The sequence below is a fragment of the Callithrix jacchus genome, chromosome 11 (assembly GCF_049354715.1).
Source record: "Callithrix jacchus isolate 240 chromosome 11, calJac240_pri, whole genome shotgun sequence".
NCBI classification, from domain to species: domain Eukaryota; kingdom Metazoa; phylum Chordata; class Mammalia; order Primates; family Cebidae; genus Callithrix; species Callithrix jacchus.
This window is the reverse complement of record NC_133512.1, coordinates 47,450,880-47,473,949: the sequence shown is the minus strand read 5'-3', so window position 1 is coordinate 47,473,949 and position 23,070 is coordinate 47,450,880. Positions and strand designations below refer to the sequence as shown.

At 33.6% G+C, this 23,070-nt stretch overlaps 1 protein-coding gene across 13 annotated transcripts in view; it reads left to right on the top strand.

Moving 5' to 3' along the window:
- The window catches only part of PHF14 (PHD finger protein 14), a 247,910-nt gene that overhangs the window by 191,166 nt on the left and 33,674 nt on the right, over positions 1-23,070 (top strand). Inside the window, exon 19 of one of the 13 annotated variants that reach the window (XM_078342666.1) lies at positions 10,061-10,255. The exons of the other annotated variants lie outside the window; for them this stretch is intronic. Coding sequence (XP_078198792.1) covers positions 10,061-10,186 — 126 coding nt within the window. The 3' untranslated portion in view covers positions 10,187-10,255. Of the gene's footprint in view, positions 1-10,060; positions 10,256-23,070 lie in introns of those variants that run through there. 13 annotated transcript variants of the gene reach the window in all.

The window sequence follows — 23,070 nt, the reverse complement described above, 5'->3', positions numbered from 1 at the left end:
ATTTAACTCAAAATTTGTCAGTATCATAGAAGTAAATTATTTATAATTTGTTTTAAAATTTACAGATTTATTGAGAGAAAACGTTTAAATAATTTTGGTTGTTGTTTCGAAAAAGTAGGCATTTATCTATCTTTCACCATCCAGAATCACTATTTATTTCAATGTATTCTCACCTGTTTCTTCGGATATTTGGGAGAGTTTAATACATGACTTAGTGTCATTTATATTATATAAGAAGATTAATTTTACAAGTTCTGTTGTCAGTTTGAATTACTTTACATATTGACATATGTAGGAACATAATCAAGTTAGCCTAATGGAGTTAACTAATTGCCACATTTTGATGAATTTTATATTGTGAGAAATTAAAGACAAACAAATAATCAGCCTTTGCTTTGAAATCACATTTAAAGGATTTTACCAAGTTATATTATATTTTAATGAAGAGTATATCTATTTCGCATTAATCCTAAAGTATTGGAGGTTTAAAAGGGAAGTCAAGTATGTATTATGTGTCAGTAATTTACCTTGGTTTCTGAAATAAATGAAAAATAAATAACAAAAACTAGAAAATACAGACAGGTAACTTTTGATACTTTCTAATGTACAAAAAGTAAAACTTAAGGTAAATGTTTATAGAATTGATGAGAATTGAGTAAAATTTTCCATAGGGTATGACTACTATTTCTAATAATGTATTAATCCATCATTGTGATCAGCAAGTTCATATAATAATGACATTGACTTTGAGATTCTTGTCAGAGTAGTGGGAATAACCCAGCCGAACAGGCTGGTTGGTTGGAACAGTTACTTCCAGAGATCTTTGACTAGAATACACAGTAAGAAATACATGTTACCCCATCACGTCCTACATGTTTCTACACAGTATTCTGTACACATGCCTAAATACACCTTTATACACATTTCTATACATGACTACACATAATTCTATGCACAAACCTTCTCATACCCCTGCACACACCTGTACATATGTCTCTACAAACAACTCTACACATATTCAGAGACAAACTCCTACATAGCCCATTATACAACCCTACCATATACACATATGCATACCCCCCCTACACTGAAAGAAAACTTTTTTTATCCTTACTCTGTCTGATATATCCTGTTTTATTCTACCTATTCAGTTTCACCTTTAAAACAAATGTTTTTCAAAACTCAGTAAATCTACACTTCGTTTAGGCTAGTGTGTACTGGCCATTGTAGTACATTATGACTGATATGTAGGTCTATGTCTTTTTTGCTAGGTATCTAGGTATATGAATGCATTTATAGAAGCAAATATACACAGTATAGGAGAAAGTAATGTTTTGCCTATATTGCTAATTTTGTGTAGGGTTTTTTTTTTTTTAGGCTTTTGCGATAAGATCTTTCATTGTTCAACAATAATGAGCTATGGATTTATAAATTTCTTGGTTTTCTTATACAAAGAAATATAACTGCAAGAATTTACAATGCAGAAATATTTAAAGAGGCTAGCATTTCAAGCAAAGAAGTTGAAATAGGACTTTAACATGGTCAAATAGTAGGATTGAAATTTCTATACTAATGCCAGTACAATGCTGGCTTTATCTGAAATTGTTCACAAGTACTTACTGACATTGAGAAATGTTTAATTCCTGCGAGGTATCTTTGATATATGATCAGTTTCTTCATATAAATATCAAAAAACCAATACTGTTTCCTGTTTGTTAAATTTATTATATCTTAGTTAACTTCCTTTTTTATGTCTGTTTCCATGAAATTAAATTTAAGTAAAATATGTTCTGAGGAACATGAAGTTTATAGTAAGACAGACTGGATTTGAATATCTACTTCTCCACTTACTCTGGGAAAATTCCTTTACCCTCCTGAGTTTACATTTCCTCATCAGGAATGAGTTGGTTCTCCATGGTTGGTTGAGGAAAATACCAATCCATTTACATCTTAAGTTTTACTTGTATTTCTCATTCATTTAGCATAGTTGAGATTGTATAATTTAAATTTAGATCAACTGGCCAAATTCTGTTAGATCTTGTTTCCCTCAGTGTTATCTCTGTAATTGAGAAATCCAGAGTTCAGAGGAATTGTAAATGAATTGTCTGGACATACATAATAAGTAGACGCAGGCCTAGATAAGGACTTTGATTTTCTGTCTCCAAGTCTAATGGTCTTTCCCCTGTATGGTACAGAAGTCTAGTGCTCATTTTGTGATTAAATCTCTCTTTTTTTTTTTTTTTGAGACGGAGTTTCGCTCTTGTTACCCAGGCTGGAGTGCAATGGCACGATCTCGGCTCACCGCAACCTCCGCCTCCAGGGTTCAGGCAATTCTCCTGCCTCAGCCTTCTGAGTAGCTGGGACTACAGGCGCACGCCACCATGCCCAGCTAATTTTTTGTATTTTTAGTATAGTCGGGGTTTCACCCTGTTGACCAGGATGGTCTCGATCTCTTGACCTCATGATCCACCCGCCTCGTCCTCCCAAAGTGCTGGGATTACAGGTTTGAGCCACCGCGCCCAGCCTAAATCTCTTACAGTGCCCACACAATTCCGCAGAAGTATATATATCTTAGTGTGATTATGCTAGTTGGGTTTATTGTTTGTTATATGCAGAAAAAGTAAAAATATTTTCTCATTGTTTGATATAAAGTAAGTTATTTTAAACTGTTCTTGGCATTGTGTTATATAATAGGCCAAGTTTCATCAAGAGTGTAATTTGGTAGACGTTCCCCACAGGGAAGTTTTATCTTATGTACAGATATCATTCCTTGAAATTATTAATAGTTTTATGTTACATCAGTGACAGTGTGTAACTCTCTACCTGATTATTGATATTTTGTGTTTCATTTTTTAAACCTAGTCTGAACTTGTAACAGCTGTAAGTTTTTAATACTTACATGGTTTTATTATTGATATAGATGTTTTTAATTCCTACTTGATACTGCCTTTTTCTTACTGTTTCATCTATCACAATTGAAAATAAATACTGCTTGGTGAGAGAAAAGAAATACTAGCTTATCTTCCTCAAATTATTAAAATATGAAAAGTATTATTTACAGAGAAAATTTCAAATGGCCATATTTTGAATACCTACAAATCAGAAAATTAAATAAATAAGCAAATAGCTACACAGTTTAGATTAGGATATCTTAAATTTCTTAGGGGTTTTTGTTGTTAGTTTTGCTGTTGCATATGCTTTTCAGTTAAAGCAAATAGTTTTACTGAGTTTTCTCCAAAATGTAGACAACAGTGTTGAATTTATTATCAGTGAAAAATTATGAACCACAAACACATATTATTCCAAACATCTAAAATTACAGATTTTTTATTTTCTCGGTAAACTTGGGTATCTTAAAATTTAAAGCTGGTAGAAATATTTGATGCCCTTTTCTGTTTTTATAATGATACACCTAGCAATTATTCACTGCTGCATTATGGATCATTTTTATCTGCATCTTGTGCCTGTTCTGTTTATATAGAATAAATATTTATGTTTTCTCACTTTTCTGGACTAGGAGATACAAATAGAGTAAGTTTGAAGTACCAGCTATAATTCATTGCTTGAAAAGAAGTGCCTTACTCTGATACTGTGTAGGAAAGAAAACTATCTAAATCATTTCAGCAACAAGCTTATAACAAAGATAACATCCTATTTTCCTTCTTGAAAATGTCTTCCATATATTAAAGTAAAAAAGCAGTATTTTATTAAAAATGTTTGTGACAAGTTTAACCTCTTATCATCACAAACTTTAGCATAAAGAAGATCCTGTTAGATTTGATAGGGGAAAAAATGATGGTAAGATTTTGCTTTAGTCACATGTTCACTATGCAAGATTTTCACAAAACTCCTAAAATGCAATAAAATATAAATGAAATAGTTCTTATATTACTAGTTTACAGTCTTCTCCCGTGAGTTTTTAAAAACTAATTGTTATTCTAAGTATACAGGGATAACACTCCTTTAATGACTTAATGGTTAATTGGCTAATGTCATACAAGATACCAGTCTAAAGAATCTAGAATTTTCTGCCCACACAGCAATTGTAGCCCTATAATTTCTTGCTTGGATCTTGTTGTACAGTGAAATATTTATATAGAATAGGAAAATATAATCTGTTATTTAATCCACATCACTTAAAAATTAGGAATATAAAGCATAAATAATATAAAGTTTTGTCAGAATTATTTGCCTTGATTTGGGAATCTATATTTCTTTAATTTTGCTTGGTAATTGGCCTTTACAACAATGAAAAACAAAATTATATTGAACTATGGTTTATAGTACTAAAATGTGTACTTAGATAATTGTTTAAAGATAATAGGCTATAATAATTTGTAAATAAAATATATAAATGTCATTTAGCATAAATGTTTTCTATAAATAACCATGAAGGATTAATTTATTTTTATTTTCTTAGAGACTAGGTCTCATATGTTGTCCAGGCTGGTCTCAAACCCCTGGACTCAAGTGATTCTCCCAACCTCTGCCTCCCGAAGTGCTAGGATTATAGGCATGAGCCACCATTCCCAGCCAATTATTTTTTTATATTGTTCCTTATCTATGATTTATTTAATAAGGATTTAAATGACAGATTAAGATATAGTACACTTTTGACTGTATTATTTTCATTATATATGTGATGCATGTTTATTGTAGATTATTTGGAAATGCAGAAAAATAAAGATAAATAAAAGTCATGACCTACCTTGCATAGATTACTGCTGTTTGCACATTGGTATATGTTTTTCTAGCTTTTCTTTTTACCATTATTTAACAAATGTCTACTAAGCTTCTTATAAGTGTAATGTGCACTAATAGTTTGGGGAAGTACCCTGGTATTCTTGCAGTTCCTAACCTCTATCCTCTTGATGTTTATGGTCTATAAAATGTATCTAAACAAGTGACATGAAAACTATGGAAAAAGAACCCAAGGTGCTCTTAAAACAGGTACCAAAACCAAAAATAGGCCAATGGGACTATTTGAAACTAAAAACCTTCTGTACAGCAAAGGAAACAATCAATAAAGTGAAGAGACAACCTAAAACTGGGGGAAAAAAGTAATTGCACAGTATTCACCCCTTAAATGTTCTGTAGAACATAGCAGGAACTCAAATCAAAAGCAAAAAACAAACAAAAAAAACCCAATTCGTTTGATTTTAAAAATTATCTGAATAGAAATTTCTCAAAAGACATACAATCAATAAGTATATGAAAAAATGCTCAACATCACTAATCATCAGGGAATTACAAATCAAACCATGAAGAGATATCTCATCCCAGTTAGAATGGCCATAATAAAACAGATGAAAAATAGCCAATGCTAGCAAAGATGCAGAGGAAAGGGAAATCTTGCATACTGTTGGTGGTAATGTAACTTCATGCAGCCATTATGGAAAACAGTATGGATGTTTCTCAAAACCTAAAAGTAGAACTAACTTATAACCCAACAGTCACACTACTGGGTATTTATCTAAAGGAAAGGAAGTTAGTATATTGAAGAGATACCTGCACCTCCATGTTTATTACAGAGATACCTTACCCCCATGCTTACTGCAGCATTAAAATTTATAAATTAGCATCTGTACCCCATGTTTACTGCAGCACTATAATTATATGATATAATTAAATGTAATATATATTTATATAATAATGTATAATTATATTTCCTAATGTTCCTGATATATTACAGCACTGTAGGTTGAATATGGTTAACAGTAATTTAGATTTTTAAAAAGCTAAAAGAGGATTTTGAATGTTCATAACACAGAAATGATAAATGTTTATGGTGATGTTGGTGATGTGGCAGAAAAAAGGAAGGAAAATCTGAGATGTACTACAACATAAGTGAACCTTAAGAACATTATGCTCAGTAAAATAAGCCAGTCACAAACAGATACTGTATAATTCTAGTATGTGAGGCAGTGAGAGTAGTCAAAAGTCATAGAGACGGAGTAGAATCATGGTTGCTACGGGGTAGAGGAAGGAGGGAATGAGATATTTTGTGTGATACAAACATAGATACATAGTTTTAGTTTTGCAAGATAGCATTATGGAGATGAATGATGATGATGGTTTTACAATAATATAAATGCATTTAATACCACTGAACTGTATACTTAAAATGGTTAAGATGGTAAATTTTTATGTTATATATATATTATGCCACAATTTAAAAAATGATAAAAAGAAAAAACCCTCAGAGGAAGGGTGCAAATGGCACGGGAACTAACCTGGTTTGAAGGATCCCAGCAAAATATTCTCAATATTTTTAGAATGTGGTAGAAGTCTGACTTCATTTCAGTACTATTATGGGCGTATGTCCTCACTTGCTCTCTTTTTCTCTCTTATTTTTTAAAATTCCATTGGCCATTTCATTGAGGCTGTAGGAAGACAAACAGTTCCTCTTAGAATGCGCGTATGTCCTTCATATCTGAAAAATTCACATTTTAAAAAAAGTCACTATGATACAATTATTGCTGCTAAAACTTTATAGACTGAAGATGAGCAAATCTCCAAATTCTTCATTAGTCAGTTACTTCACTATGGGCGGAAAAGAATTGAGAATTTCTAAATTATTTTTATAATAGAAAGTTGCTGATTCACTTGTTACAATTATGAAGCATTTTTCCAGTTTTAGCACTATCATTGCCCTAAAGCAGCAATTTGACAGCAACTTTTTAAAAAAATTATATTAATATATTTAACTTCATCAAAGTATTTAAGGAACTACTTTTCTAATCAAATAACTGCATTGTACCATAAGGAAATATACTAACAAGCATGAAAAGTAACATGCATTATAGATATATGGAATATTCTTATAATCTTATTTTACAGTAAATTAACATCATAGATGCCTAAGCCTTTTAATTTTTTGCTCTTTTACTTCTATGCATTGCACATTGTCATATATTATACTTGTTGGATTAGTATTGGAAAGTAAACTGAGGAAAATGTAAAAGCATAATTTATATTCTCATTAATTTTTTTAAAAAGCAATGGCAGGTAACTTGAGTATGTTGAGCTAAATTTATTACAAACTTATTAATTAAATTACATTATTAAATGTTTTATTGGAAAAATCTATGCTGAAGACATTCTGTTCTATGAGTTTCTGGTGCTTAACAATGAAAATGTGAAAATTCCTTTAACAGAATATTTCACATATATTTACATATATTACAAATATATTCACATATACTTAGAAATTCCAAATTTTATTTTGAAATAAAATAATTTTAGTAATATCTAAGACTTTATTTTTGAGACTAATACTACAGGAATATCAGATGGGAAATATCTTTGTTCGTTCAAGAGGAATTTCTCCTTCAGTATTTTCTTTGACAAATATTTTAATAGTTTCCATTCTTCTGAGACTCTAACCTTGTCCTTATTCCTTCTCCAGCTGTTGTCCCACTTCCAGACTATGGCAAAATTTCTAAATAGTTGTCTGTACTCAGGACCTGCATTTCCTCACCTTCATGTCTCTTTTTTTTCATCAGAATTGGAAATGTTTTAAGAAATAAGTGAAAGACTACGAAGTGTTATACACATCCTGATTGCAATCATGTAGAGATAATTCTCAGGACACTAAATTGAAATTGAGAGATTTGAATTTGAGTATCTATGGTTGGGGGTATAAGGCAATATAGATGTACATTTTTACAAAAGCATTTAGAGAACTCTACTATGTTTGAGATTTTCCTTTCATACATACATTCAGCTTTATATGGTCATTTCCAGCATAACTAGAGCATGTAAATATAAAATCACATCATGAAACATGTTCTGTTTACAATAAATGCAATAGACTCACTTTTGTGCAAATCAATGATACAGCTTTTTTGCTTTTTATTTACTTATTTAGAGACAGAATCTTGCTCTGATACCCAGGCTGGAGTCCAGTGGTGCGATTGCACCTCACTGCAGCCTCAACTTCCTGGGCTCAAGCAATTCTCCCTCCTCAGCCTTCTGAGTAGCTAGGAATACAGGTGTGTGCCATGGCACCTGGCTCATTTTTTTTTTTTTTTTTTTTTTTTCAGTAGAGACTGTGTTTCACCATGTTGCCCAGGCTGGTCTTGAACTTCTGAGCCCAAGGGATCTGCCCACCTCAGTTTCTCAAAGTGCTGGGATTACAGGCATATGCCATCACACTCAGCCTATTTTTTATTCAAACTGAAAGCTGAGAAACTAGGATAAAGAACCATATGTGTTTGTGGAGGATGTATTTTTATGCTGCAGGAAAGGTTTGACTAAATATAGGACTTGTAAAATGTAACTTTAGAAGTTCAGAGATAGCAGTTCAAGGCTATCAGGAGTGATTTTTACTGTGATTCTTTTAGTCTTTCCATTATGGTTCAAAGATGGCTGCTACAGTTCCAGTTAGTATCCATGTTTCTGAAATTAAAGAGGAAGGGTGAAGTGCAAAATAGCATCTCTCATTCCCTCTTTAAGCTGTTTTGACCAGTCTTTGGTCCCCATTACTCTACTACAATGGCTCTTGTTAATGTCACCTACCATCTCTTTCTTGTCAGACTCAATAGTTAATAAGCCTTTGTCTAAATCTTACTTGACTTCTCAGTGTCATTTAACAAAGTCGACCATTCCCTCTTTCTTGAAACATTTTCTTTTCTTGGTTTTGTAACTTCTGATTTTCTCTTTGTAACCAACAGACCCTTCTCAGTCTTCTTAGCTCAATTCTCCATTGGTGCTCAAGTTGTGTTACTAAGGCTTGGTCATTGCGGCTCTTCTCTATTTGTATGTTCCTGGGCAATTGCATGCAATTTTATTTGTATCTGGGGGACTTTTAAATGTGTAATACTATCCCCAAACTCTTCTCCCAAGATCTAAATTAATATATGCAAATGTTTGCCTGACATTCCTACTAGATACATAAAGATTGGCTCAAACTTAATGTTACCAAAATAGAATTATTGGTTTCTTGATTCTTCTCTATTCCCATCACAATTTAGTTCTCCCACAGTCTTTCCCACCTCAGTTTCATCATTTTTGAGAATCAAAAGCAGAGTAGTCATTCCTAATTACTTTCTTTTGCTTACGTCCAAAGCCTATTATACTTCTTTCTATTGTGACTATATTAAGTACTCGAAGTACCATCATTTCTGATCTGTTGGCAATTGCCTACTTCCTTATCTCTGTATTTGTGTTTTTTCCTAATTTTTACCCATCTTTCTCTATACTACAGCCATAATAAGCTCAAAACCCAAAAGCAAACATGTTATTTAAATTCTTAAACCCTCCAGTGGCTTCTCACTGCAAATCAAATAACCATTATGGGCTATGTCGTCATCAACTTCACTTTTCATCTTATGCTAGATTTCCCAACCTTTCTGCTGCTCATACATGCTTTTTTATTTCTACTTTAGGGCCCTTGCCGTTGTCCCCTGTCCCTGTACCTTCTCTTCTCACAGATCAGTACATGACTGGTTCCTTCAAATCATTCAGATCTCTGCTCAAATGTCAGCTCTTTTGTAGAGGGGCTTCCTTGACTACCTTACCTAAGAAAACATGTGTTCCCATACTTTCTGTTCCTTTACCCTATTTTTTTCACTGTATCAAAATATGAAATTCTTTTTATGTTAACAGTTCTTTGCCTGTTTCTTTCTATTGAAATTTAAGGGCCATGAGGATGATATGTGGTTTTTCACCACTATTTCTGCATCTCCTGAACAGAACCTGACACATAACAAACACATATATGTAGGTTCATAAACAAATAGGAACATTTATGTAAACTTAATTCTTAAAGTAATTCTTTTCTAAACTTTTAGAAAAGGAAGCAAAAATGTTTATCTTAATTTTAGTTAGAAGAAAAAGCACTTTCACCAACTGTGCATCTGAGCTCAACTTTGAAGCACAATTTTTGGAAATATATTTTAAATTTTATAATAACTATAGCTAACATTAGGGTATCTACTTTTACTGTGTTATAAATATTTTACTAGCATAATTTGCCTACATCATCATTTTTGTTTTTTTAAACCCAAAGTCATTCTTTGAAATAGGGTTTTTTTTTTTTTCTTTTTTCATTTTACAGGTAAGAAAACTGAGACTGGGGTCATGTGCCTTTCACAAAGTCAAACCAATAGTAAGTGCCAAAGCAGGATTCAAAAAAGATTTGTCTGACACCAAAGGCTGTACATTTTCTGCTGTGCTCATGTAGATGTTTTAGGTAAGGCCATCACAGTTGTTTTTAAAAGACATAGGGTGCATACACACACACTTTTTTAAATACATGCTTGATTTGTCATCATTTGATCTAAAGTCATATTGACTCATTATGGTCAGTACTGACTCATCATGGCAGACAATTCCTGACTACAACTTAGGAGACATAAATTCAGATTCTATCAATTGGCTATGGGACTCTGGGGAAATTCATTATGTATTCTGGGAATGGCTTTTCTATCTACAGAATTTGTTTTAAATGGATTGAGTAATTTTTAAATAAAATACCTTCTAGCTCTCAACTCTTACGGCTCTTTAAAGAAAAATAGTCTAGAAATCTGTTGACAATCTGTTGCAACTTACCTTGGCGTCTAATTTATCTTTTGAATGCAAATTACTTATATATCAATTTGCTCTTCTTAGAACTATACTTGGTGGCCAGTATTCCTTTTAATCAGTCTTGAAATTTAGGCAGATAAATAAAAGAATGCTGATATGGAATTTAAAAGTTGTCTTGAATAATCTGTAGTTTTATTTTTTGTTATCTATTGATGATTTTCCTCATGTGTGAATAGAGATCCTCACTGAATTATCTTGTTTATAATAGTGTTTCTATTGATTTTCTTGATATTTCTAAGTATACAACAGATAAGGATAGTTTCACCTCTTATTTTACAATTTTTATACTTCTTTCTCTTTTCTGCTTGTCTTGGCTAACACTCTAAAACAAGATCAAATGATAGTGATATATTTATTGTTTCTTTAACTGGAATGTTTCTAGTGTGTGATGCTAGCTTATGAGATGAAAAACATACTAAGTATAACCTGGATAAATATATACATGTAATGGTGAAAATAAATTACAAGTTACAGAAGATTTACATGGCATCATACATTCATATGAAGTGTTGACGTATAGCAATATGCCAGGGAGTCATTAATATTCAGTTTATTGTATTGGTCACATCTGGTAAGAAGGAAGGGAAGACGATGGGATGGGGAAAAAACATCCAGGAGAGTTACAATAAGCATTAGAATGCTTGTGGTTATTGTTATTGTTTATAGTTAGGGTTATTGTTGTGCAGGAAGCATTTTTCTTTTTGAGATGGAATCTTGCTCTGTCACCCAGGCTAGAGTGCAGTGGCACAGTATCGGCTCACTGAAACCTCTGCCTCCCATGTTCAAGTGGTTCTCCAGAGTAGCAGGGATTGTAGGTACCCGACACTGTTGCTGGCTAAGTTTTGTATTTTTAGTAGAGAAAGGGTTTCACCGTCTTGGCCAGGCTGGTCTCAAACTCCTGACCTCGTGATTCACTTGCCTTGGCCTCCCAAAGTGATGGGATTACAGGCGTGAGCCACCGCACCCGGCCTGTGCAGGAAACATTTTATAACAAAATAATTTGATATGCTAAAGAAACATAAAGGGTTCTTTCTAAGTTTGCTGGTTATGAAGAAGAGAGGCATAAACTGAACACAGGTTTGCCTTTCAAATGTATCATTTTCTTGAGAATGGATATCACCTCTGTTTGTTCTCCTCCCTGTCCTAAACATATGGTGCATCATACGAATTCACTACATTACTATCAAATGAATAAAAAGAAGAAAGAAGGAAAGGAAGGAGCTAGGAAGGGGCATTTTTAAATTTCTTATTCTTTCATTTGCATCATTAAATTTTTAAGTAAAGCTTAGTTTAAATACTGCATAAAGATTTATTTGTACATTAAAATCCTGTTTTTTCCAGAGAACATGTTACCAAGTTTTCTGTACAGCTTTCTAGAAATCGGCATCTTGTTCAATATTTATTGTGCTTTTTGTGGTATGTGTGAAACGTAACAAATTAATTATGGGGTGTATCATTTCCGTACTGAGTCCTCTGACAGTTATTTAGACTACCTAGATTCTAAGAGTTCAGACTGGTATCAAAGTCTCAAATGTCTGCTGTGGTTCACCTGTATTCCTGCTTTCATCAGTATTTTGAAATTCAGTATGTCAGGATTTCAAACAATCCTGAAAGTTTGAATGTACAAAGATTCAAGTACAGTTTATTTTCTACTTTAAAAGAAAATTAAAAGAACTACACTGTCTTTATGGGTTTTCTCTTTACAATAAAAGATTATACAAGTAATTTTAAAAATAAGAAAAGCAAAATAGAATTTTAGACCAGAAAAAAAAAAACCTGTCATCATGCAATGGAGAAATATAAATTTAAATTTTCTGAGAAATCGTTGAACGTCTATATTATGAAAAATAGCACTTTCTAAACATTTAAAATATTTTTATTGAACAATGTGTTTGCCACATAATGTCATTATGAAGTCATTAACTTTTAGGTATTTTCTCATTTTTATATATTTTAATTTATAACTTCAGGCCAGGCACAGTGGTTCATGCCTATAATCCCAACACTTAGGGAAGCCGAGGCGGAAGGATCGCTTGAGGCCAGGAGTTTGAGACCAGCCTAGGCAACATAGTGAGAACCCCATCTTTACAAAAACTAAAAACAAATTAGCTGGTTGTGGTGGTGCACACATATAGTTTCAACTACTTGGGTGACTGAGGCCAGAGAATCATTTGAGCCTAGGAGGTTGAGGCTGCAGTGAGCCATGATTGCACCACTGTCTGTCTTATTATTATATAACATTATTATATACTTACTATATACCATTTTTTTTTAATCCTGTAACTGCCCAATTTTCCCAATTTCAAATATACAGAATATGAAATGTTAAAAGTAGGTGGCTTTTCTGTTACTTAAAGAATCCTTATCAATTACAGTATTGGCATCTTTCTTAAATTTCTCCTAGGTCTATGAGTTTTTCCCCCTGTTTCTTTTAAATTCTTTTTAATGCTGTCCTTAGAACTCTGCTATCCTTTGAGAACATTGTCTGGAGATGGCTTTAAAGGACCGTAAATGCCAACTACTTTATGATGACTTCCCATTTATATCTTCAGCCCTTAATCTATACCATGCTCTAAACTCACATATCCAACTGCTATTTGTCTTCACTAAACTTTTAATAAGGACCTTTAAACATACCATGTATGAAGCCAAATTCTTGATTCCCATCCCTCAACTTCCCGTACCCCGACTAAAATAGCCTTATACCTCTCTTGGTGGTTATAGGATTAATTAAAGAAGGTTTTTGTTGTTGTTTTCTCACATTATCAGTGTGTAGCCTTTTAACCTTAGACTTATCCCCATGGCCACAAGATGGCTACGGGGTCTCCAAGTATTGTATCCTCACATTATAATGCATAGTGACAAGCCTGTGAAAGTGATCTCTGGTGTGTGTGTGTGTGTGTGTGTGTGTGTGTGTGTGTGTGTGGTTTTTTGTTTGTTTTTAAGAATCAGGAATATTTTCCCAGAGGCTCTCCTATAAGCTTCCATACATGTCTCACCCAGATTGTTTATGTCTCCAGTAGGGTCTACCATGATGATAATAGACAAACACATTTGAAAGAAACTGATGGATTTAACCAGGTTATTTATGTGGAATCTTCATTGCAGTGAAATTTCATTTCTGTGACTTGGAATATTTATTAAATAATTACTATTGTATTTGTATTAAAGAATAGTGATATTTACCATTTATGTATACAGAGCTGCTCAATTTAAAACCATATCCACTTGAGTATATGTGTGTTTATCTGTACACTTACATATATAAAAGAAAAACAAAATGTAAACATCATTTCAAGAAGTTGAATTAAATCACTTTTAATTTCTCTTCCAATTCCAATAGTCAGTATATCTAAAAATCAAAGATTCAAAGATCAAAATGCTTTGTATTTGTAAGAATATGGCCTGCTTTTTTTTTTTAAGGAACTATATGCCTAAAAAGGTCAAGTCAATTTAATAAACTATATTTGTCTAATTTCTGTGGTAATTAGACAAAATGTATATAATTGTTTATATACCTTTGTTTTAAGCAACTAGCACAGTGCCTGACACATGCTCAATCAGGGAGGAATGGATAGATAGATGGCTTGTATAGCTTGCTGGAGATCTGTTTTCAAGTAAGATATTTTAAAATTTCATTGTATAAAATAATTTTGTTCTTAGGTGTTATAGCTTAAATTATGAAATATTGGGAAATATTTTATAATTACAGAGTAATTAATAGGTCATAGAAACCATTGGCTAAATGAATGCATTTTCAGGCAAGCTTTGTAATTGATTTGATACTTGCCAAGTAGTCTGTTTTGTGAATCATTTAAGTACGTATCAGTGGTGGTTTTCATTATGGTAACAGTTCAAAACAATCTTAAACATTTAATCATTCTTTAATAAAAGCGAAGTAGTAGCTAAGAGATACAACCAGTAAATTTAAGGTGTGGAAATAGTGAAAATAGGGATGTTATTTTTTATACTGATTATAAAGTGCCACTATTGAGGAAATTTTTTGTGTGGAATTTTCTAAAATAGCATTTTAAATTTTTCTTGAAGCAAATTCAACTTCTTTTTCATCCATGAAAAATTAATGTGCCATAGGAGATGTGTTACTTAGATGTCTAATGAGCTATTAAGTTCCAATAAAACTGCGAAGATTAATGAGTTCACTCTGGGGAAAATAACATTCAATTTGAAATAAGGATATTTGAGGCAACGTAATCTGTTCACTTGGTAGTAAAGTTTTAGAAATTCACTTTCTACACATAAGTTTATTTCCAAACTATATAGTCATTGATGTTGAGTTTACATTGAAAGACGAGTATAAGTTACATTGAGAAGTATTTGTTTTAAAGATTCACAATACTCATTTTTGGGCATGAGGAAGTGTATACTTGATGTCATAACCCAACTCTGTAGCATATTAATCATAAAAATATTGTGCTTATATATTGTCATGATTCACTTATCTTTATCACCTCACCTTTCTCAGTATCTGGCACACAATCATTGTTCAATAAATTTTTGTAGGAGGAAGAAAGGAAGGATTCCAGGAATGGAAGTGACTTCAAGAGTTAATATCATCTTAAAAAGATAAAATGTCTAATATATATTCCAAACTCTTCTAATATGAGAACAGTACAACAAAGGCTATGAGTGGGTTACCAAAAAAAAAAAAAAGGTGTGAATTGCCATATATTTTCACTTTGTTTTGACGGTTTTTTTGTTTTTGTTTTGTTTTTGTTTTTTTGAGACGGAGTTTCGCTCTTGTTACCCAGGCTGGAGTGCAATGGTACGATCTCGGCTCACTGCAACCTCTGCCTCCTGGGTTCAAGCAATTCTCCTGCCTCAGCCTCCTGAGTAGCTGGGATTACAGGCACGCGCCACCATGCCCAGATAATTTTTTGTATTTTTAGTAGAGACGGGGTTTCACCATGTTGACCAGGTTGATCTCGATCTCTTGACCTCGTGATCTACCCGCCTCGTCCTCCCAAAGTGCTGGGATTACAGGCTTGAGCCACGGCGCCTGGCCTGTTTTGACATTTTTTTTTAAATTTTTAATTTTTTATTGTGTTTTAGGATTTGGGGTACATGTGCAGAACATGTAAGATAGTTGCATAGGTACACACATCGCAGTGTGTTTTGCTGCCTTCCGCCCCTTCACCCACATTTGACATTTCTCCCAGTGCTATCCCTCTCCAGCTCCCCCCACCGCTGCCCCTCCCCTATTCCCCCAAATAGACCCCAGTGTGTAGTACTGCCTTCCCTGTGTCCATGTGTTCTCATTGTTTATCACCCGCCTATGAGTGAGAATATGCGGTGTTTCATTTTCTGTTCTTGTGTCAGTTTGCTGAGAATGATGTTCTCCAGATTCATCCATGTCCCTACAAAGGACACGGACTCATCATTTTTGATTGCTGCATAATATTCCATGGTGTATATATGCCACATTTTCCCAGACCAGTCTATCATCGATGGGCATTTGGGTTGGTTCCAGGTCTTTGCTATAGTAAACAGTGCTGCAGTGAACATTCTTGTGCATGTGTCCTTATAGTAGAATGATTTATAGTCCTTTGGATATATACCCAGTAATGGGATTGCTGGGTCAAATGGAATTTCTATTTCTAGGTCCTTGAGGACTCACCACACTGTCTTCCACAATGGTTGAACTAATTTACACTCCCACCATCAGTGTGAAAGTGTTCCTATTTCTCCACATCCTCTCCAGCATCTGTTGTCTCCAGATTTTTTAATAATCGCCATTCTAACTGGAATGAGATGGTATCTCAATGTGGTTTTGATTTGCATCTCTCTAATGACCAGTGATGATGAGCATTTTTTCATATGTTTGTTGGCCTCATGTATGTCTTCTTTTGTAAAGTGTCTGTTCATATCCTTTGCCCACTTTTGGATGGGTTTTTTTGTTTTTTTCTTGTAAATCTGTTTTAGTTCTTTGTAAATTCTGGATATCAGCCCTTTGTCAGATGGGTAAATTGCAAAAATTTTTTCCCATTCTGTTTGTTGCCGATTCACTCTAGTGACTGTTTCTTTTGCCATGCAGAAGCTGTGGAGTTTGATTAGGTCCCATTTGTCTATTTTGGCTTTTGTTGCCAATGCTTTTGGTGTTTTGATCATGAAGTCCTTGCCTACTCCTATGTCCTGAATGGTGTTGCCTAGAGTTTCTTCTAGGGTTTGTATGGTGCCAGGTCTTATGTTTAAGTCTTTAATCCATCTGGATTTAATTTTAGTGTAAGGTCTCAGGAAGGGGTCCAGTTTCTGCTTTCTGCACATGGCTAGCCAGTTTTCCCAACACCATTTATTAAACAGGGAGTCCTTTCCCCATTGCTTGTTTTTGTCAGGTTTATCAAAGATTGTATGGTTGTAGATATGCTGTGTTGCCTCTGATGTTTCTCTTCTGTTCCGTTGGTCTATATCTCTGTTTTGGCACCAGTACCATGCTGTTTTGATTACTATAGCCTTGTAGTATAGTTTGAAGTCCAGTAATGTGATGCCTCCTGCTGTGTTCTTTTTGCTTAGGATTGACTTGGCTCTGCTGGCTCTTTTGGTTCCATATGAAGTTCAAAGTGGTTTTTTCCAGTTCTGTGAAGAAAGTCAGTGGTAGCTTGATGGGGATAGTGTTGAATTTGTAAATTACTTTGGGCAGTATAGCCATTTTCCTGATATTGATTCTTCCTAACCATGAACATGGAGTCACAACATACAAGAATCTCTGGGACACATTTAAAGCAGTCTCCAGAGGAAAATATATAGCAATAAGTTGCCATATGAGAAGAGTGGAGAGATCCAAAATTGACACCCTGTCATCAAAATTGAAAGAGCTAGAGGAGCAAGATCAAAAACACTCAAAACCTAGCAGAAGACAAGAAATAACTAAGATCAGAGCAGAACTGAAGGAGATAGACATGAAAAAACCTGCAAAAAATCAATAAATCCAAGAGCTGATTTTTTGAAAAGATCAACAAAATAGACCACAAGCCAGACTGATAAAAAAGAAAAGAGAGAACAACCAAATAGATGCAATAAAAAATGATAAAGGGGAAATCACCACAGATTTCACAGAAATTCAAACCATCATCATAGAATATTATAAACAACTCTATGCACGTAAACTAGTCGACCTGGAAGAAATGGATAAATTCCTGGACTCCTGTGTCCTCCCAAGCCTAAACCAGGAGGAAGCTGAAACTATGAATAGACCAATAACAAGGTCAGAAGTCAAGGCAGCAATTAAAAGCCTACCACACAAAAAAAGCCCAGGTCCAGATGGGTTCACAGGCGAATTCTACCAGACACACAAAGAGGAACTCTTACCATTCCTTCTGAAACTATTCCAAATAATCCAAAAAGAGGGAATCCTTCCCAATTCATTTTATGAGACCAACATCATCCTGATACCAAAACCTGGCAGAGACTCAACAAGAAAAGAAAACTTCAGGCCAATATCCATGATGAACATAGATGCAAAAATCTTCAAGAAAGTATTGGCAAGTCGATTGCAACAGCACATCAAAAAGCTTATCCATCATGATCAAGTAAGCTTCATCCCGGGGATGCAAGGCTGGTTCAACATAAGCAGGTCTATAAACGTAATTCACCACAGAAACAGAACCAAAAACAAAAACCACATGATTATCTCAATTGATGCAGAGAAGGCCTTTGACAAAATTCAACAGCCCTTTATGCTAAAAACCCTCAATAAACTCAGTATTGATGGAACGTATCTCAAAATAATAAAAGCTATTTATGACAAACCAACAGCCAATATCATACTGAATAAGCAAAAACTGGAAGCATTCCCTTTGAAATCTGGCACTAGACATGGATGCCCTCTCTCACCACCTCTATTCAATATAGTACTGGAAGTTCTAGCCAGAGCAATCAGGCAAGAAAAAGAAATAAATGGTATTCAAATAGGAAAGGAGGAAGCCAAATTGTCTCTATTTGCAGACAACATGATAGTATACCTAGAAGACCCCATCAGCTCAGCCCAAAAACTCCTGAAACTGATAAGCAACTTCAGCAAAGTCTCAGGATATAAAATCAATGTGCAAAAATCACAAGCATTCCTCTACACCAATAACAGGCTTAACAAGAGCCAAATCAAGAACGAACTGCCATTCACAATTGCTACAAAGAGAATAAAATACCTAGGAATACAACTTACAAGGAACGTAAGGGACCTCTTCAAGGAAAGCTACAAACCACTGTTTTGACATTTTAGACTTAATTCAGTTAGTCCTGGATCAAATAATGCTCATATGGAAAAATTTCTTAAGCACCTCTTTTTTCCTTATATAATAGACATTATTTTGAAACCCCTGATTAAACTTTGAGATAAAATGCTGGTATTAATACGGACATCTACCTCCCAAAGAAACCATGGCTGAAGAAATAGAAACTGATTATATTACATTTTACCATATTACAGTTGAATCATTCTCTAATGGTTCTTAAAATGCATGAATTTAAAAACATGACAGTGAATTTCATGTGTTAGACATCACTCAGTGTTACTGAATGACTTTATGATTCTACGAGCTGGCAGTGAATACTCATTTATAGTGTAGAGTCTGTCATGAACTGTCCATATCATGGAAATGCTGAACCCCGTTTTCCGTAACTCTGCCTTTCCATATTATTTTGGCAGGTAGCTTTATAGTATTTGAAATCAAATGTACTTCTAAATCATCTAACAAAAATTAGACGTTTCTCTGTTTTTATTTTTTGTTGAGACAACTTTAGAAGAATTGTAAAAGTAGTATGGAGTGTTCTGATATACCTTTTACCCATCTCCTCAGGTTAACATCTTACATAAGCATAGAACAATTCTCAAACCTAAGGAATTAATCTTAATATGATACTGTCAAATAAACTATAGAACTTATTTGTATTTTACCAGTTTTGCCACCAGTATTCTTTTTCTGGACCAAGATTCAATCTAGGTTCTCCTGTTTCATTTTGTCAGTATGTCTCCTCAGTCTCTTCCAGTCTGTGGCAATTCTTTACTTTTTCCTTGCCTTTCATGATCTTGATACTTTTGAAGAGTACTATAGAGTTATTTTGTAGAATGTCCCACTATTTGAGTTTGCTTAATATTTTCTCATGATTAGATTGAGTTTGTGCCTTAATGGGAAAGCTACAATAGATCATAGGTGATGTCGCTTCTCTGTGAATCACATCAGGGGAACATGATTTCACTATATATACTATACATTACTAGTGATGTCAGCCTTGGTCGATCAGTCAAGGTAGTATTTGACAGTTTTCTTCACTATGAAGTTACTTTTTTTATTTTGCCTCAACAAAGCAGTTTTAAATTATTTGAGTTTGGAAGATAGTTTGGGGAGTTGTCGGATTTTTAAGTTACTAAGCAGTTTTAAAAGTCTGGTGAAATTGACTTCATATTTTTGTCAATCTTGTGGTATTTTCATTCATACAATGGGGATTTAAATAAGATATCTTAGGACTCTGTCACCTTTCATACTCTATGACTTGGTATCTCTAAGGAGAAGTATAACACAATACGAGAGATGTCCCCTTTATATCAAAGCGGCTTACAGATTAGCCTGAAGTCCATCTTTGAATTTGATTGGCTTTTGAAATGAATGCTTTTACACTATTCTGCTTAACAAGGGTATTGTACATTGAAGACATCTTATATTAAAATAGTTTTTGAATTTCCTAACTGAAAATCTATTATCTAGACATTTTATTATTTAGATACTAAGTTGTTTCTTAGTCTCAAAATTGTCAGTTTATCTGGCCTCAGAAGTAATAATATTGAAAGATTTTTAAGTATTGAAATATTTAAATCAGGCTATTTTATATCTTAATGCAAATTCAAGTTTTCACTCTGAATCTTATGAACTTGAGTTAGTGAAATCAAGTTCTTATGTAAGTAATACTATTTTCCTTCAGAGAATTTGTGTTATCTTTCATTTTTTGAATATCTCTTCTTATTATAGAGTGACATTAAGATAGTTATAATGCCATTTATATAAATTCTATTTGTTTTTAGTTTTTGACAGTGATATGATCTGAAACTATTTTTTTTTAAGTTCTGGGGTACAGTATGTACAGGTTTATTATATATGAAAATGTGTGCCATGGTTTGCTTAGAACATCAAGACTCAGCAAAGGAAATATAAAATATACTTAAAATCTTTTATACTAAAAATATAAAAAATGTATTTTTAATATTTTCTACTGCTTTTTATTGTGATGTCAGTTAAAATGGCCAAAGATGATAATTAGTATTTTTTTAGTTTTTTTCTGAAAGAAAAAAATATATATTTAATACCTATGAAATGATAATTTTCTTAATTTTCAAAGAAAATATTCAAACCAATCATAATAGAGACAATTACCACAATAGAAAAGTGGGCAAAAATTAGGAAAACTACATTCTTGACTATATCAATGTGGGTATCTTGGTTACGATGTTACACTACAGTTATGCAAGATCTTACCATTGGGGGAAACAGAGTAAAAGGTATAAGGGATTGCTGTATTATTTCTTACAACTTCATGTGAACTACAATGATCTCAAAATTAAAAGTTAAATTTAATTTTTGAAAGTGCAGAAAACTGGCCAGGTGTGGTGCCTTACACCTGTAATTGCAGCACTTTGGGAGGCCAGTGTGGGCAGATCATGAGGTCAGGAGTTCGAGACCAGCCTGGCCGATATGGTGAAATCACATCTCTACTAAAAAATACAAAAATTAGCTGGGTATGGTGTTGTACACTTGTAATCCTAGCTACTCAGGAGGCTGAGGCAGGAGAATCAGCCTGGGTGACAGAGCAAGACGTCATTCAAAAAGAAAAATACAGAAAATTTAGGAAAGGCAATTTATAGAAAGAAAAAAATTCTAATACCTAATAAACAGATGAAAATATATTTATTTTTATTCAAAATGCAAATAAAAAGGGAATAAGAAGCCTCACAAGTAGTTGGGATTACAGGTGCATGCCAACACACTTGGCTAATTTTTGTATTTTAAGTAGAAACAGGCTTTCACCATGTTGGCCAGGATGGTTTTGATCTCTTGACCTCGTGATCCACCTGCCTCAGCCTCCCAAAATGCTGGGATTACAGGCATGAGCCACCACACCAGGATGATTTTTTTTTTTTTTTTAAATAATGGCAGGATAGAAGTTAGTTTTGGTAAAATTTAATTTTAGAGTCTGACTAAGCAAAAAAATGTTTTTCTCTCAATAGTTTTAAGTTTCATATAATGAGCTGAATGTTGTATTAAAATTTTCATTGTCCAGTGAGAAGGATAAACAAAATGCTGTCATGTGTTATTAAGGAAAGCATTGCTTTCACAATGGCCAATCTTAAACAATTCATGGTTATTGTTTATATTAATGAATAAGTAATGTTGTGCTGTATATACTTTTTTCCATGTGTATGACAAACTTAGTTATTGCTGAGTAATTTCTAGTCATTTATGTCTGAAAATTTTAATGGGCCAATCATTGATTTTTATTCAATCTGAAAATCTCCTGAGTATGGAACTGTAATTTGACTAGTGATCTTGCCTCTCTTGAACATTTTTAGATATTATTTTGGCCTCATTTTAATTCAGTAGATTTTTTTAATTTCTGGGAATTTAAACTTGTGTGCATATTTAGGTATAAAGTAAAACAACCTAAATTTAGAAATATCGTTTCTCATTAAGTACCTATTTGTAACGTATAAGCTTAGGTGTACCATCTTTAAATATTGGCTCTTTTTGATTTTTTAAATGCTACATTTAATGCATAAGAGATGATTTATGTAAAAATATTTTCTGAAGACCCCTTTAAATATCATGTCTTAGTACACCATAAACTTTTAATTAGTATATATTGGACATGTGTTGTTTTCATTTGAAAATATATTTGTGTTGGCCCATTATGGAATTTGAGGGGGCTTTCTGGTTTTTTTCTATAATCACTGCTGACTGTCTACTATTTTATCAACCGAAACACTTCAAAAGCAGGTAATAACTTTGAAATAAAAAATACATAAATGAAGGAAAGTTACCAATGTGGGAGCCTGTAGTATAGATTTCTAGCATTATACTTCCATGCATATTCCCAAATATTATTAGTTTACTACAGAAGGAAAATTTTATGTCATCAAGACTGAGTTTGTCAGTTATCAAACATACTCATCATAAGAGAATTCACCTGTAAGAAAAGGCTATTACAGTATTCTTAGCCCCTTCAGATTAGCACCATATCTTAAATATGTCTCTCTCTCTCTCTCTCTCTCTCTCTCTCTCTCTCTCTCTGTGTGTGTGTGTGTGTGTGTGTGTGTGTGTGTGTGTGTGTGTATGGGGGAGAGAGAAAGAGAGAACCGGAGTCTTGCACTGTCACCCAGGCTGGAATGCAGAGTGGTGGCTTGATCCCGGCTCTCTGCAACCTCTACCTCCCGGGTTCAAGTGATTCTCACGCCTTAGCCTCCCGAGTAGCTAGGACTGC